The following is a 14,545-nucleotide window of genomic DNA, read 5'->3' on the forward strand; positions in this document are numbered from 1 at the left end:
ACTGTTCACTGCAGTGAAAATGCACCATCCTCTTTGCCAGATCCGATAGGTTTTACTCCATCCTAATCTTCCTAGACCTCTCAGAAGCCTTTGGCCCAGAGGGCCTCCCTTCCTCTTGGAAATAACATCTAACCTTGAATTCACTGATACTGTTCTTAGTTCTCCTCCTATCTCTCTGGCAGCTCCTTCGAGTCTCTCTCATCAGCCCTTCTTCTGACTCCCCCTTCTAACTGAAGGTGTTCCTTGGGTTCTGTTTTAGTTACCTTGTCTTCTGACTTACCCTCATTCCCTGAGGAAGTTCACAGGCAATCATGCCTTCAACGACCACCTCTATTCAAATTATTCTCAAATCCGTCTTGCTAGCCCTGAACTCTCTCCTCGGTAATCTCATATTTCTTCCTGCTTCCCGGACATCATTACTTGGATGTCCTGACCAGTGCCTCAAATTTTATGGCTTAAAATGAGCTCTTCATCATCCCTGCCACATCTGCTCCTCCGCATAATGTTCCCATCACAGTCGACACCACCACCATCCTCTCCACCTCTGTAGTCCACAGTTCGATATTAACCTTGTCACCTCCCTCCTTTTCATGCCCTCTAGTCGGTCCGTCTCCAAATCCTGTCTGGTTTTCTTCCACGATACTTCCTGAAGCCTCCCCTTCCTCTCAAGCCAAATGGTCACAATACTGGTCCAGAAACTTGTCATATTCTGGCTGGACTACTGCATCGGCTTCCTCATTGGTCTCCACAGCTGGAGGTTCTCTCCTCTCCAGTCCATACTTCATTTTTGTAAAATTTTTCTATATTTTTTGTAAAATCGTATACGCACCTTCCCACTCCACTCTGCATCAAGCGGAAATTTCTGACCATTGGCTTTAAGGCACTTAGTCAGCAACTTCCCTCCTACTTATCTACTGTCTTTATCCACCATACCCCAGTGTACACTTCTTTACTCTCAAGTCAACCTAATCACTGTGGCTCATTTTCAGCTTCTCCACTACTGACCTCTTGTTTGCACCCTGCCCCCTGCCTGGAACTCCCTCCCTCTTCAAATATGACACACCGAATAAAGCTCTCCCCCATCTCCATAGCCCTCTGAAATCAAATCTCCTCCAAGAGGCCTTCCCTGATTAACTTCTGATCTCCCCAAGTTATATCTTCCCAACTGCTACTTCAGCAATGTCCATGACACTTACGTACTCACATCCTATCCTATTACTTAAGCACTAATTCAAATACGTATACCTTTTCCTATTTCTCTATATGTAAACTGTTTTTGTATCTATCTCTCCCACTAGATAAGATCCTTGAAGATAGGGATCAAATCTACTAATTCTATTGTACTTTCCCAAGTGCTTAGAACAGTGCTCTGTACACAGAAAGCCACATCAAATACCACTGACTGAGAGAAAACCAGACGACATTGTGGAAGATTTTCATCGATGGTTATTACGAATAACCTGAGTCCCAGAGAAATATCTTTTCAATCTTGCCCAGGTCATCAAAACTACGCCCGGAAAAACAAGTTACCAGTAACGTTTCCGTTTTCATCATTGTCGTTCTGTGGGGTTTTAGAAGGTGGAGATGGTGCTTTACGTTTTGTCCTTCTCAAAGACGAGTTAGCCGAGGATGTGCTACTGAGATGCAGCGATCCTGTTCTCATTATGTCTACACTAGGTAGGTTCTAAGAAAAAGAAAACAAAGAGAGTTAGAAAAATGGCAATGAAGAAAAAAATAAAAATAAAAAATAGCTTTCAACCCTACTTAGGCTGGGAGCACATGTGGGAAGGGATTGTGTCTGACTTGATTATCTTGATAGAGCACTAGGTATATAGTATGTGATAACAAATACTGCAATTATTATGACCAATTAAGTTGATATCAATCAACACTATTCATCAGAGTGCCTACAGAGTGTAAGGTAGAAGCAGCGAGGCTTAGTGGAAAGAGCACAGGCTCGGGAGTTAGAGGACGTGGGTTCTAATCCCAGCTCCGCCACTTGCCTGCTATGTGACCTTGGGCAAGCCACTTAACTTCTCTGTGCCTTAGTTACCTCATCTGTAAAATGGGGATTAAGACCGTGAGCCCTGTGTGGGAAACCTGATCACTTTTTCCCCCCCCCCCCCAGCGCTTAGAACAGTGTTTGGCACATAGCAAGCGCTTAACAAATACTATTATTATTAAGTAGTGTTGCAAGAACTTGGGAAGAGTAAAGCACAAGGAATCCCTGCCCACACAAGTACTGAGGATGGGTATAAATATATATGTTTAGGCTAAGGCAATATAAAAATACTATATATTATCCTATAACCACTTTGAGGCTGAAGACTCATACAAAGCTATTTTTTTAATCAAAAATTTGTCTTCTAAATGAACCACATATGGGTATTTGAGTGCTTCACTCTTCTGGGTTTCAAATCAAAAAAACAACAGTGGCAAATAATTCTTGATTATTCATTGTACTTCTGTTGCAATTTTCTTAAAGAAAAAGTAATCGTGGAGCTAGAATGTAGACAAAATGTTAGAATGTATAAAAAGTCACAAATATATGAAGTTGAAACCATATATGCATACGCATTATGGGATTATAGGTGTATCAGTGATCAAATATTAAGTTGACTACTACTTTTTTTTCAAAGGCCTCAACAAAATGCTTACACCCTTCTCAACCATTATCTGGCGCAGTTTTATGTAGTTTCAGGCAGGAGGAAGATATGGGATTGGGAGGAGAAAATAAAATATCATTTATCCCGATTTGTAGATGGAAAACTGACTAATAGGTTAGATGACCTATCCAAGGGCAGTGGTAGAGATAGCACTAAAACCCATGTTCCAAGAAGCAGAGGAAGTGTAGTCAACTCTAGGCTCTATTAAACTTTCTTACCTCCTCTCAAAACCCACCAGCCAGACTCTCAAAAAATGGCACAGATTTTCCTGGCAGCTAAATGCGCAGTGCGAGTGGAGTTTGTTCTGCAGGTGGCTAACAAAGTGGGGAGGGAGGATGGGTGTATGTGGAATTTGTAAGGGTTTTATGGTGCTCTTCCCTGTGAGTCAGCTTACATGTAGAGAAGGAGAAAACAGCCCCGGAACAATCTCACCAAGAAAATTATTAACTTAGGAGTGTGGATAGTAGTGCTCGGAAAATGCCGTATCAGGATAAACTGGAGCAAAATAAGCAGGTACATAATTATCGTTATTATTGTCATTATTATTGTTATTATTATGTCATCTAAGTGCTTACAAGCACTGTTCTAAGCACCGAGTTAGTTACAAGACAATCAAGTCGGACCCACTCCCTGTCCCACCTGAGAAGCAAACCTAAGGGGAAGAGAGAATACGTAGTGAGTCTCCATTTAACTGGTGAGGAAACTGAGGCATAGAGAAGCTAAGTGACATCTCCAAGATCACAAAGCAGGCAAAAAGGCGGAGCCGGGAGTAGGACCCAAATCCTATGATGCCCAGGGCCATGCTCTTTTCAGTAGGTCACTCTGTTTTTTTCAGTGAAGGCTTAGGAAGTATGCTTTCCCTGAGCCCGGGGAAAAATGGAGAAGAGTATGTAATTAAAAACTGGAGGCTAATGAAAATTTTTCCAGGCAACATCTTAAAAATATTTCAGCGACATCAGATTAACTGACCCTCTAAAATCCAGGCAAAAACATGAAGTAATAGGGCGGGCTATGATGTCAGAGCTGCTTTAGTCAACCCGAGAATCCCTTCTTTTTCAGTTGGGATTGGGACTCGAGAGTTTAAGAGCTGGAATAGTAGAGAAGAAACCTTTTGTTCTATGCTGGAGAGAGTACAGGATCCAGCCAACATAGAAAAGGCCAATAATAGCCCAAAGGGGTGTAAAATGAGCTAGCTACACCTGAGCTGACCCTCAGGCTTACATAATTACAAAGGCCATGTGTTTTGGACTACAGTTTTGTCTGTCTGAAGACTCTTTATGTGCATGACTCTCTGCCTGTGAGGACATTTAATGATAACTAATACAGGATGGGGACAAAAGTGTTTGTGTAAATCAGCTATTTGACCCAAGTAAAAATAAAATAAGCCATGCTATTTTTTTCAAAGACAAGCTGAAATGCATTCAGATTCAAGTCCAGGTCTTAATGTTTTCCCAAGCATCATTTTAACCATGTTGCTCCCACTTTAAAATGCAACAACAATTCCCAATCGCTTCACAAAATGTAATTAAACTTACTATTATGGACTACCAAGCCCTTTCCTCCTCTTGACATCCCAACTCCTGGTAACCACACCCCTTAACTTCTCTCTGATTCTCCTGTACCCTTAATTAGCAACACCTGACTCCAGCTATGACCTAGATTGGTCTTCTCTTACCATCTTCAAATCCACTTACCTCCTTCTGTCTTTAAGCTATTGGACATGTCATCCTATCTGAAATATTGCCCCTCCCTTTCCCCTCAAGCCATTTCAACTTCCTACTTCCAAATTTTGCTCTCCTCTTCCACGAAGCAAATTCCCCACTCATTGCTCTGGCTCCAGATTTTTTATATTTTATTGTTTTGGGGGGGGGGGGGGGGTGGAGGGAAGGGAGAGATTTGTTAAGCAATTACCAGATGCCAGGCACTGTTGTGAGTGCTGGGATAGATACAAGGTAATCAGGCTGGACGCAGTCCATGTTCTACATGGGGATCACAGTCTAATCCCCATTTTACAGATGAGATAACTGAAGCACAGAGAGGTTAAGTGACTTGCTCAAGGTCACACAGCAGACAAGTGGTGGAGCTGGGATAAGAACCTGCATCCTTCAACCACACTGAAACTATTCGGCCACACTGCTTCTCCGTGCATTCCAGCAACCCTCAATAACAACTCTGCACAGCTGTAAATAGCTCTTTATATTTCTCTCTCCCACACATACATAAATACATGGAAACTTAAATACATATGTGCACTTAGATACATATACATGTTTGAGTTCACAGGTATTTATTTATATGTATTTGTCCCACTTCATAGAATTTTAAACACTGAACAAGGACTGCATTTCCAATTCTGTAAATCCCACAATACCTCAAAAAGTGCTCTAGACACTGAGAGCCTGAAATTAAATAACTTTTTTTAACAAATGCTCATGGACTAACAAGTTCTATGCACCCTTCAACCCCATCATTCTTGGCCAGAAAAAATAGGTTTGTCTATTTGTAAATCAGTTTCATTTCATTTCATCATTGAAGGACACCGTTGCAACTTTAAACAAAAAGTATAGAATGAGAGCAATTATACCTTAGGGCTGATGATTCAACAAGGTCATCGGGAAAGTATTCACCAGTTCAATTCTATGAGGACTTTATATGAAAATAAACACTAAAAAGAACACCAAAAAACCCGGAACTTATCACTGGCTGCTGTCATTCTTGAAATGATCTGCCCTAAGGTTTTTCTTTTACTTCATTATTATTGAAATTTACAAGAAAAGATAATGCAGGGGTAATGGTTTAAAGTTCAAGAGGTATATAAAGGTAAATATTTCAAGGGTTCTTTTTACCAGTGAAAAAGTTCAAGCTACTCCATTATCCTAATGCTGGTCAGTTTTGCCCTTAGGGGAGACTGTACCTCTTACAAGGACTAAAAACAATGAGATTTTATGATCTGTGACAGGGAAACAACCATGACTCTGAAAGTTGGAAGCAAAGGAATGTAAGGTCAGTGTGACCTCTTGAAGACACGGTGCCACTTGGCAAACGATCTTTTACAAATCAGATCCAGATTCTACAATTTAAAATTTAACCAAAAATTTCCCAACAGAATCAAATTTTTCTTCAAGGGGATTCAACACGGTGAGTTAATGGTCAAACTACATTTTGTTAGGAGAAATGGGCAAAAGAAAAAAAAAAAGGTTGAGAGAAAGAGGATGCATGGAAGCTGCCTATTAAGACTGGGAGAAAGGGTTTTGGAAATGGACTTGAGAAAGAGATTTGATTTGATCCATTCTAAATACGTATTTTGCTTTTCCTCTCATATATACATATATCTATAAGTGAAGAAACTATCCATAAATGATAAGCGACTCATAGCTACCCTTCAGATTCAAAGACGACAGTACAAGATAGTTTATTAGTGTGTGTATTTGGCTGAGCAGATTTAAAGTGTCACTGACAAATCATTTCTCAATCGGTGCACATTGCTCTTCATTTGTACCTGTTACCATTTGAAAATTGACACTGGGGTATCTTTTTAAAACAATGCTCTTCTCATTTCACACCATAAACTGCCTAATTGGCAGAAGAGCTAAGAGCAAGGTACAGTGAGTTGGTTGGTTTAAGAATACTGAAATGTGTGAGCTGGAGTGTAGTGAGAGAGGAGAGCATTTAAGATGGTGATGATTGATTGAGTGACTTAAAGCTGGTGGTCAGGATTTTCTACTTGGTGTGGAGAGGAATGGGCCAAGGTGGGAGAATTTCTGTGTGGGGGGGGGGGGGAAGGCGTGTGCAAAACAGCGGTTTGGAAAAATTGGTCTGGGCAACAGGCTGAAATATAGCCTGGGAGAGACTGGATGGCAGGGAACAGGGAAGTTAATGCAACGTTCAAGGTTGAATATGACATGTGCCTGTACCAGTGTAGTAGCTGTGTGGATCAAAGGTAATCTAACAATTTGGGGAAGTTATACTATTGGTTCATACATTAACAAAACTTACATTTCACTCTCTCAAGAGCTTAGTACAATGCTCTGCACAAAGTAAGCACTAAATAAATAAATACTGCTGAGTTCTCCATCGGAGTGTGAGGAGGGGGAAAGGAGAGGAGGTGGATATTTGTTCCTTCCCTTCTTGCATTTTGTGCCAGACAGTAGATGTTACTTAAGACTTGATTTAACCCAGTTTCTAAATTTTGATTATTAGAATTAAAGTACCTCAGCAAATGGCAGAGTCTAACCTATGATAGATTTTTGGATTTTAGTTTATTTCTGCCATAGTCTTCAGCTCCTCATTTTCAGCCTACTCTAAATGATTTTCAGTAACTATGAAAGAAACATCCCACCACTGCTTTAAAATACCATTTTCTGGTTCTAGAGCTCTTTCTCACAGAATACTTCCTAATTCACCAGAGTCATCTTCACATCAAAAACATTAAAGTTTTTACATCTACTCAATATTCCCATCTAGTAATTGATCTATGCTTCATTTAAATATTACTATATCCTAAAGTTTGTCCAAGTCAAGGTTTTCTAAGAAGCCACAAAGTTTTACAGTAGGTATATCAAGTGAATGAATGGAATCATATTTTTGGAAGTAGGACAGTTAGGCCCGGCATGCCAAGCTGCAAGTGCCATGGCAACCATAAGCCTACTTTTAACTGTTCCTAAGCAATTGCAGAATTGCATGTGAGTGTGTGATATTTTTTCACCGGGAAGGGAAGTGAAAAGGGGACACCCTACTGCATGTGCTGTTTGTCAAATGGCTTGGTAGAACACTGAATCCCCAAATAGGACTCAAAGTTGATTGGTGAATTATTTTTCTGCCATTCCCTTCACTGAATCTACATCACCAGAAAAATGATGTAGAAAAAGCATCTGAAAAGTTAACACACTCAATCATTTATCGAACACTTACTGTATTCAGGGCACTTGGGAGAGCACAACATGACAGTAAAACAGACACATTCCCTCCCCACAATGAGCTTAACAGACATGCCTAAAAGGGACAATCTTTCACTTTTACTGGCAAATTACAATCCTTTTCCCAGAATAAAGCTCATGTGGTGGTAGTAAGCAGTTCCCCCAGTACAAATTGGGATCTGTACATAAAATCAAATGATTACTGCAATGGGTACTGTGCCAGAATCATTTTATGGCACATGGCAAGGTATAGACCCCTATCATTAAGAAATGTTCTTTATTAAAATGTAAATTAGGTAATTGCCTTCAACCTCTTGCATCGTACAGAGCAAATCACATCCCTAATAAAGAGCTGTACTTTTTATACTTTTGGCAACGTTCTTTCAGTTAGTGGCCAAAGAAAACAATGTACCAATCTGAAACAGTAATCGACCATTAATCAATCAGTAGTATTTACTGAGCATCTACTCTCTGCAGTGCATGAACTAAGAGCTTGGGAAATCCCTGTCCTCAAGGAGTGCATTTCAGGATGAGAAAAACATCATTGAACATATGCAAGCAAATGAGATTCAGCTCCACTTTCGGACTAGGGCTGACACACACCCGTCATGCGTATGGCGTGTCCAAGCTTTTTCAATGCTCATTTCTTTTTCTAGGACCGGCAGTAGCTTGTTATTTCTGGTGTTGCTCTCCCATGTGGGTTTTGGCATTGCAGTGGGAAGCAGCCCCCAGGGAAAAAAATTGGGGATTAAAAATGTCTTTAACACTGGTAGCGGCATGTCCTAATATTGTCTACCTCATATTTACTCAAGGCAACAATCTCCTGAAAGAAAACTCACGTCCATCTCAATATTTGGGATGAGTCATATCTTAATTGCGATTCTTTACACTCAAATCCAGGAAATATTTTCCAGTGCACATTTCATTACGGCACACTCTCACCATTAGGCAACTTGCCTTGGCAAATAAGAAAAAACAAGGATGACCAGCCACCTAGCCTAAAGATACATGTTCTTCAATCCCTTTAATCAGTTTTGAATGAAAAACGAGGCCGAGTCCAATGTGCCAATGCCCGGCGGACACTCGGTTAAATGACAGGATCCAGTTCATTTTGTCATGATGGATTATGGGGTCATTCACATCCAACAATGAAGCTGAAATATTGCATGTTTAAGGATAAACAGTTATGAAATCCTCTACCTTACATTCAATAATGGTTGTCTGATTTCCTCATTTTGATCGCACAGAGGTCGTATTCCATTTATTCCAGAGCTCGTAATGGTAGGAGAAGCATATAGTAGGACACAGTAGTATAGTAGGTACGTGCTGGGTCTTTTTGCTGAGAGCTAGAGTAGGTTCCAGCTGGAACAAGGTCTGGAACCATCAAGGACTATGTGTCTGGCTAGACATGGGGATGCTCCTGGTTGTCGAGCCTTGTCTTCTCCAAAGTGTCCTGAATAAATAATTCCACTTGAAAGTGGAATAAATCCTGATTTATCTGTGTCCCAGAATCCCTTCAGTACAAATGAAAGCATCCAGTTTCAGCCCTGCCCGTTTACACCATGGTGTCTTGTAGAATCATTACAGAATCAGTTTCTAATCTGATGGTCGTACCAGGGGAATTATCCTAGGAAGCACTCACTGCCATTAAGTTACATTTTAAGAAGCCATATATTAATGACTTCACTTGGGGGCAGGGGAAAGAACGGGCCTAACCATGCAAACATACTCAAAGTATCTACATAGATACATGCAAAAATAGATCTCCCAGCTGTCTTACAGACTGGTTCTACTCGGGCCAATCAATCTCAGGGCCAAAAAAATAGGCTTTCTATATGGTGGGCAGTAAATTGGATGGGTCAGAATGATTGCTCACAGAGGAAAGAAAACCCAACGAATTCTTTGGAGGGGAATGAGTGGAGGAATCCCTTGACACTCCTCCCTTCTTTCCCTGTCATAACTCCAGCTGGGCTCCACTTAGGAACTTTAGCCAATTGCCTGGATTCACAGGGATGTACATCCTTTGGACACAGATCCAACAAGTGGTTTTCATCTCTGACATATTCAGGGGTATATTAGAGACATGTAAACTCATTGTGAAGCTTGGAATCAGGGACATGTTCCTAACCTTCAATTTCCAGAGGGACCATCGTCCCAAGTAGGTTACGGAACCCTCCGTGTTCCTGTTCTATAATTTAAGGAGAATCTGACCTGCTTCTTAAGGATTGAAATAGCTACTGTTCAAAGGCAGAGTAATGATCCTGTATAACTTCCACTGACTCATTTTACAGGTGATATAGAAAAGTCCGTAAGCAGCACTCAAAATCAGGAGTGATCAGAAGGCACACTTACAATGTACAAAAGAAACTCGGGTGAATGAAAGTCATCAGAAAAGAAGGTCGTGAAAAAAAATTCCCTCTGGATAAAACATCCTTACAGAACATTTCCCATTATTAAATGGGAAAGTGAGGACAGTGTTAAGATGGGGAATTGGGGATTCTGACTAACTTGTCAGAGCAAATACGTCAGAGTTTGGAGAAGTAGGAAAATAGTTCTTTTGGATTTGGAAATAGTGCTGCACTAGACCTAAAAAAAAATCAAAGGGCTAGAGAGCAAGGTCACAGTTGGGCAGTGTGTTTCAAAACCCTCACACTAAAAGTCTGACAAAAGAATTGCTGGGAAGGAATGAGAAGCGCAAAACTTGCATCCATACTACATCCTGAATTGAGAGGGGACTGGCTCTTCAGCCAGTAGTGGAAGAGTCTCAATTCTTTGGGGATGGGGCTGAGTACTTCTCAGGGAGAGCTTGAAGAGGAAATTCAGTTTAGCTTCCTGTGCTGTGGGCTTCTGATAAACTCTTGTTTGGGCTCTCACCAAAAGATGCGTTTCATTTAGTTATTTGTCTCTGCTTAAGTTATCAACTGAATCCTGGCTATAGTTTCTAATCCTGCATGCTCCTTAGATCACTCTGAATTTCACGTGGTCTGTAGTTTAGTCTTAATTGGTATTATATAGGTTAACACCCTAATCTCAAACTCCTGAAGCAAAAATGTTCCTGTCTAATGCAGAAGAATTGTGGAAGAGGTCTTGTTTCCATCGTATCTTCCCGAAGAAGTTGGGGGGGGGGGGGATTTACTTCAGAAAATGGGTTATTGTTCAGTTCTCATCAGTTTCATTAACATTTTAATAAGGCAAGAGCTCAGGAACCACCATTTGCCACCCCATCAGGCTAGAAACAACAAACCAACAACCTGGGTCATCTGTGAGGGCACTTGGGGAAATACCCAAGGAGAGAAAGCACAAACCCGAAACCAAGGATGCTTGGGAAAGACATCATTCTGTGAACTTGTGCAGTGCCTGCTATATATGATTTCTCACTTACGTTTATGATTCCTTAACCACAAGACAAAAGGAACAATTGAATGGGTGGGTCAAGCTAGTGAAGAAAAGTAGGAATATTAGTAAATGCCTGATATTTTAGCAGCCTATAGGTTTTTTTGCAGCTATTCACGGGGCTGAATTGTAATAGAATCTCGACTCTAAAGGGGCCTTGAAAAATTAACTAGATCAGAATTCTGACTCCAGGCAGGTGAATGACTAAACCATCTTCCTTACAGATGCCAAGAATTGAGATTCTCAATATCCCTTAGCAGCCCATGCCGGTGCTCAAGTTCTTCCTTTTGCCTCAGCAAAAATCCCTTCTGCATTTGATTTAGGACCATTTCCTCCAGTTCAGTCCTCTGTGACAGTACACCCCATTACCCCAGAGCCACTTTATAAGTCAGGGACGAGTTCTTCTGTACCCATACCCTAGAAAAAGATCTCCCATTTGGCCATCAAAAAGGGCCTCACCACTAGCAGAAAGGGTCCTCCTGGGGCCATGCTAACAGACAGCCTACTCTCCCTGCTGTAATAGTATTGGAGGATCAACACTTTCGCCTGTAATTAGAGGAAGAACACTACTAAGAGGATGAAAGTGGGACACTAGCGCACTCTAGATAGGACAGGATGGGACCAACTGGAGCCTGGTGGGGTTCTGCTGAGCTTCTGCTGCCTAGGCCTTCTGGAGACTTATTTCAACCCTGAAAAAAGTCTCCAGAAAAAGACTATGAAAAGAAGCCCAAGGAGTCAAGACACAGTCAAAGCATGGCCATGTTAGGAACACGCCACACCTTTTTCCTCACTCGTCTCTGCCTTCCAGAAAAGACAAATACATAATACATTTTTTTTTAAATGCAACTAAATCAAAATGCACCATTTTCCTTCAATATTGTCCAACTAGAGAACTTTTTTTTCTCCGTAACAGGAAAAGTCTGAAGAAAAATAGAATTGCTGAACCTCTGTTAAACAGCGCTCTCTTGTGGTCTATTTATATGCTGGAATGGAAAAATATTCTGGGAAGATGAGACTAATGGTGCAGCTAAAAAAATCTTTGCTTATGGACTTGGAATCAAATTATCCTGTCATGTGTGTTTGCCACTCTGTGTCACACTTCATCTTGTTCAGCATTCCAGTAGTTTAATTCATTAAAATGAAGCTTTTAATTCCAGAGGCAAAAGCAAGTATGAAATGCAGATATGCAGCATGCAGATTTAGGCTGACACCGTCTGCCTTGATCTTTAATTGGAATCAAGCTATGAAGTTGAAAAGCACTGAAAGAGTCACCAACGTATTTACTTTCTCTGCTGAATCTGCCGGATGCTTGCATTTGGCTACATAAACAATTTTAAGGCAAGAGTCAATTTCATTAAAATGCATTAGAAAATTTCCATGTAATTTTAGTTGAACACCCCTGTGATTTCCAAAATGCATCTGTGAAGATTCTTGCTTTTTTTTTCCTAACAACTTGACCACCTAAATGACAAGGCCGCTCAGAATATGTACACATCCCTTTATCTGTCAGTCGGTCAGTGGTATTTATTGAGCGTTTACTGTATGCAGAGGACTGAACTAAGTGCTTGGGAAAGTACAGTACTGTCCACAACAAGTTTATTATATGGGCCGAGCATTGAACTAAGCGATGGTGTAGAGAGAAGATAATCGGGTCTCACATGGGGTTCACAGTATGAGTAGGAGGGAGAATTGAATCACCATTTTACAGTTGAGGAAACAGACACAGAGAAGTCAAGTGACATGCCCGAGGTCACTCAACAGAAAATCGGCAGAGCTGCTTTCCATGTTAAAGACAAACCCACAGATTCCTGTGATGTCACATTTCACAAGCAGTTAAAAAAAACAGCTTTGTCAAATGGCTCATTTAGGAAAATTCTAAATTCATGCGCTATAAAACGTGTTGCCAGATCTGGTGAACATTAAAAAATGGTGCTTTGCCATGATTACCTGAATTAAAATTTACTTTGGGTCATTTTTCATGTGTCATCTCCACTTATGAAGGACAACCAACATAGGCACCACTAGGCTAAAGTTCTACGATCTATTTCAAATTCTTCGAGATTAACTTCTTCCAGGAAGTCTTATACAAACTTCCCAAGGTAAATGAAAGAGATCCCAAGCTTCTCAATGTTGGAAACCAGAGTAGCCCAAATCATCTGTAGATATCTGGATTAGAAAATCCATCTGCCCAATTCATATTTCAACTCCACTAGGTTATGTCTTATTCTTTGTTCTTTATAATACTAGTTCACTGTTGTGTCTCAATCTAAAGCACTGAAGATAGCATATATGTTTCAGCCCATTCATATTTTTCATCAGACTTTTAAAAATGTTATTTTATGACATAAAATTTTGAAAATGTAATATTCTCAAACTTGAGAACTGTCGGCATTTCAGTTACAAACGCCTAAGAGGAAGACAAAAATCTAGGATTTAGAATTAATTACAAGTCACTATTAAATCGAGGTGATTTCCTGTAATTGTTCCCACACAAAAAAATGTATTTTCCATTAAAATAATAAGCCCTCAGACTTCTTTAAATCTAATCAGTTTAGACATTCAATTTGATTTCATGCAAAAATACCACATGCATTCAAATGTGGCAGCCCAATGGCTTCTGTGAAAATTAATTCGTGACATCAGTGAATCAACCAGGTACGAAGAGCAATGATAAATGAATGAGACCTAATCTGCCAAGGAATATTCTGGCAAAGCAGCATGCCCAGGAAGGACATTCAGGAAAATCACAAGGCTACTTGGTAGACTTGTTGCAAAATTCTTCTTTAAAAATGACTGTGGGGAAGCAATCACACCTCGAGAAGAATAAAGAGAAAAGACGGCTCCACCATGTGCTTTAAGATACAAATACTATCTTAATCTTGGTACTAAAATGCTCATGAGCTTGGCCAAAAACAGTAGGTTACATCTCTGCTTCCACCCTCTTTTCATCAAAATCAATCACAACCAGTTCTCCTAAAATGTGGAAAATGCATTCTTGCATGTAAACTCCACATTAAGGAAAACTCACCTAGTATTACTCATAATGTATCTAAACAGTTGAGCATTTCCTAATTCCTTAAAAATTTAGCAGACAGAACGGGTTACGTTATGGCCAAACACATCCACGTTCATCTTTAGGACAATTTTTGATCAGCCCCATCATACTTATGTACATATCTGTAATTTAGTTGCATTAGAGTCTGTGTCACCCTCTATACTGTAAGCTCGGTATGGTCAGGGAATGTGTCTACCAGTTCTGATGTACTCTCCCAGGTGCTTGGGAAAGTTTTCTGCACACAGTAAGCACTTAGTACATACCACTGGCTGATTGACCAATTGATTTATCAGTGTCTAGGCGCATGTCAAGAACACAGTCGGACCTTAATATTCAATTAGATGAACGCTATTTACTTAGCCTTAACCAAAAAGATGAAGAAAATGTAGAATGGAAATAACAGAAATATTGCCAGCCAGAGAAAATAATTCCAATTTTAACAAGCCTCGAAATACTGAAAAGCAGCTTGGGCTTTCACAGTGTAGATACTGAATGCACCTTTGCTATCATCAATG

The 14,545-nt window shown here is 40.3% G+C and overlaps 1 protein-coding gene across 2 annotated transcripts in view; it reads right to left on the reverse strand.

The window, feature by feature from the left end:
* The window catches only part of COBLL1 (cordon-bleu WH2 repeat protein like 1), a 120,034-nt gene that overhangs the window by 16,484 nt on the left and 89,005 nt on the right, over window positions 1–14,545 (reverse strand). For both annotated transcript variants that reach the window (XM_029071896.2, XM_029071897.2), the window contains one exon: window positions 1,531–1,684. In XM_029071896.2, coding sequence (XP_028927729.1) covers window positions 1,531–1,684 — 154 coding nt within the window. The remainder of the gene's footprint in view (window positions 1–1,530; window positions 1,685–14,545) is intronic.

Source organism: Ornithorhynchus anatinus, chromosome 9 (genome assembly GCF_004115215.2).
Source record: "Ornithorhynchus anatinus isolate Pmale09 chromosome 9, mOrnAna1.pri.v4, whole genome shotgun sequence".
NCBI lineage: Eukaryota > Metazoa > Chordata > Mammalia > Monotremata > Ornithorhynchidae > Ornithorhynchus > Ornithorhynchus anatinus.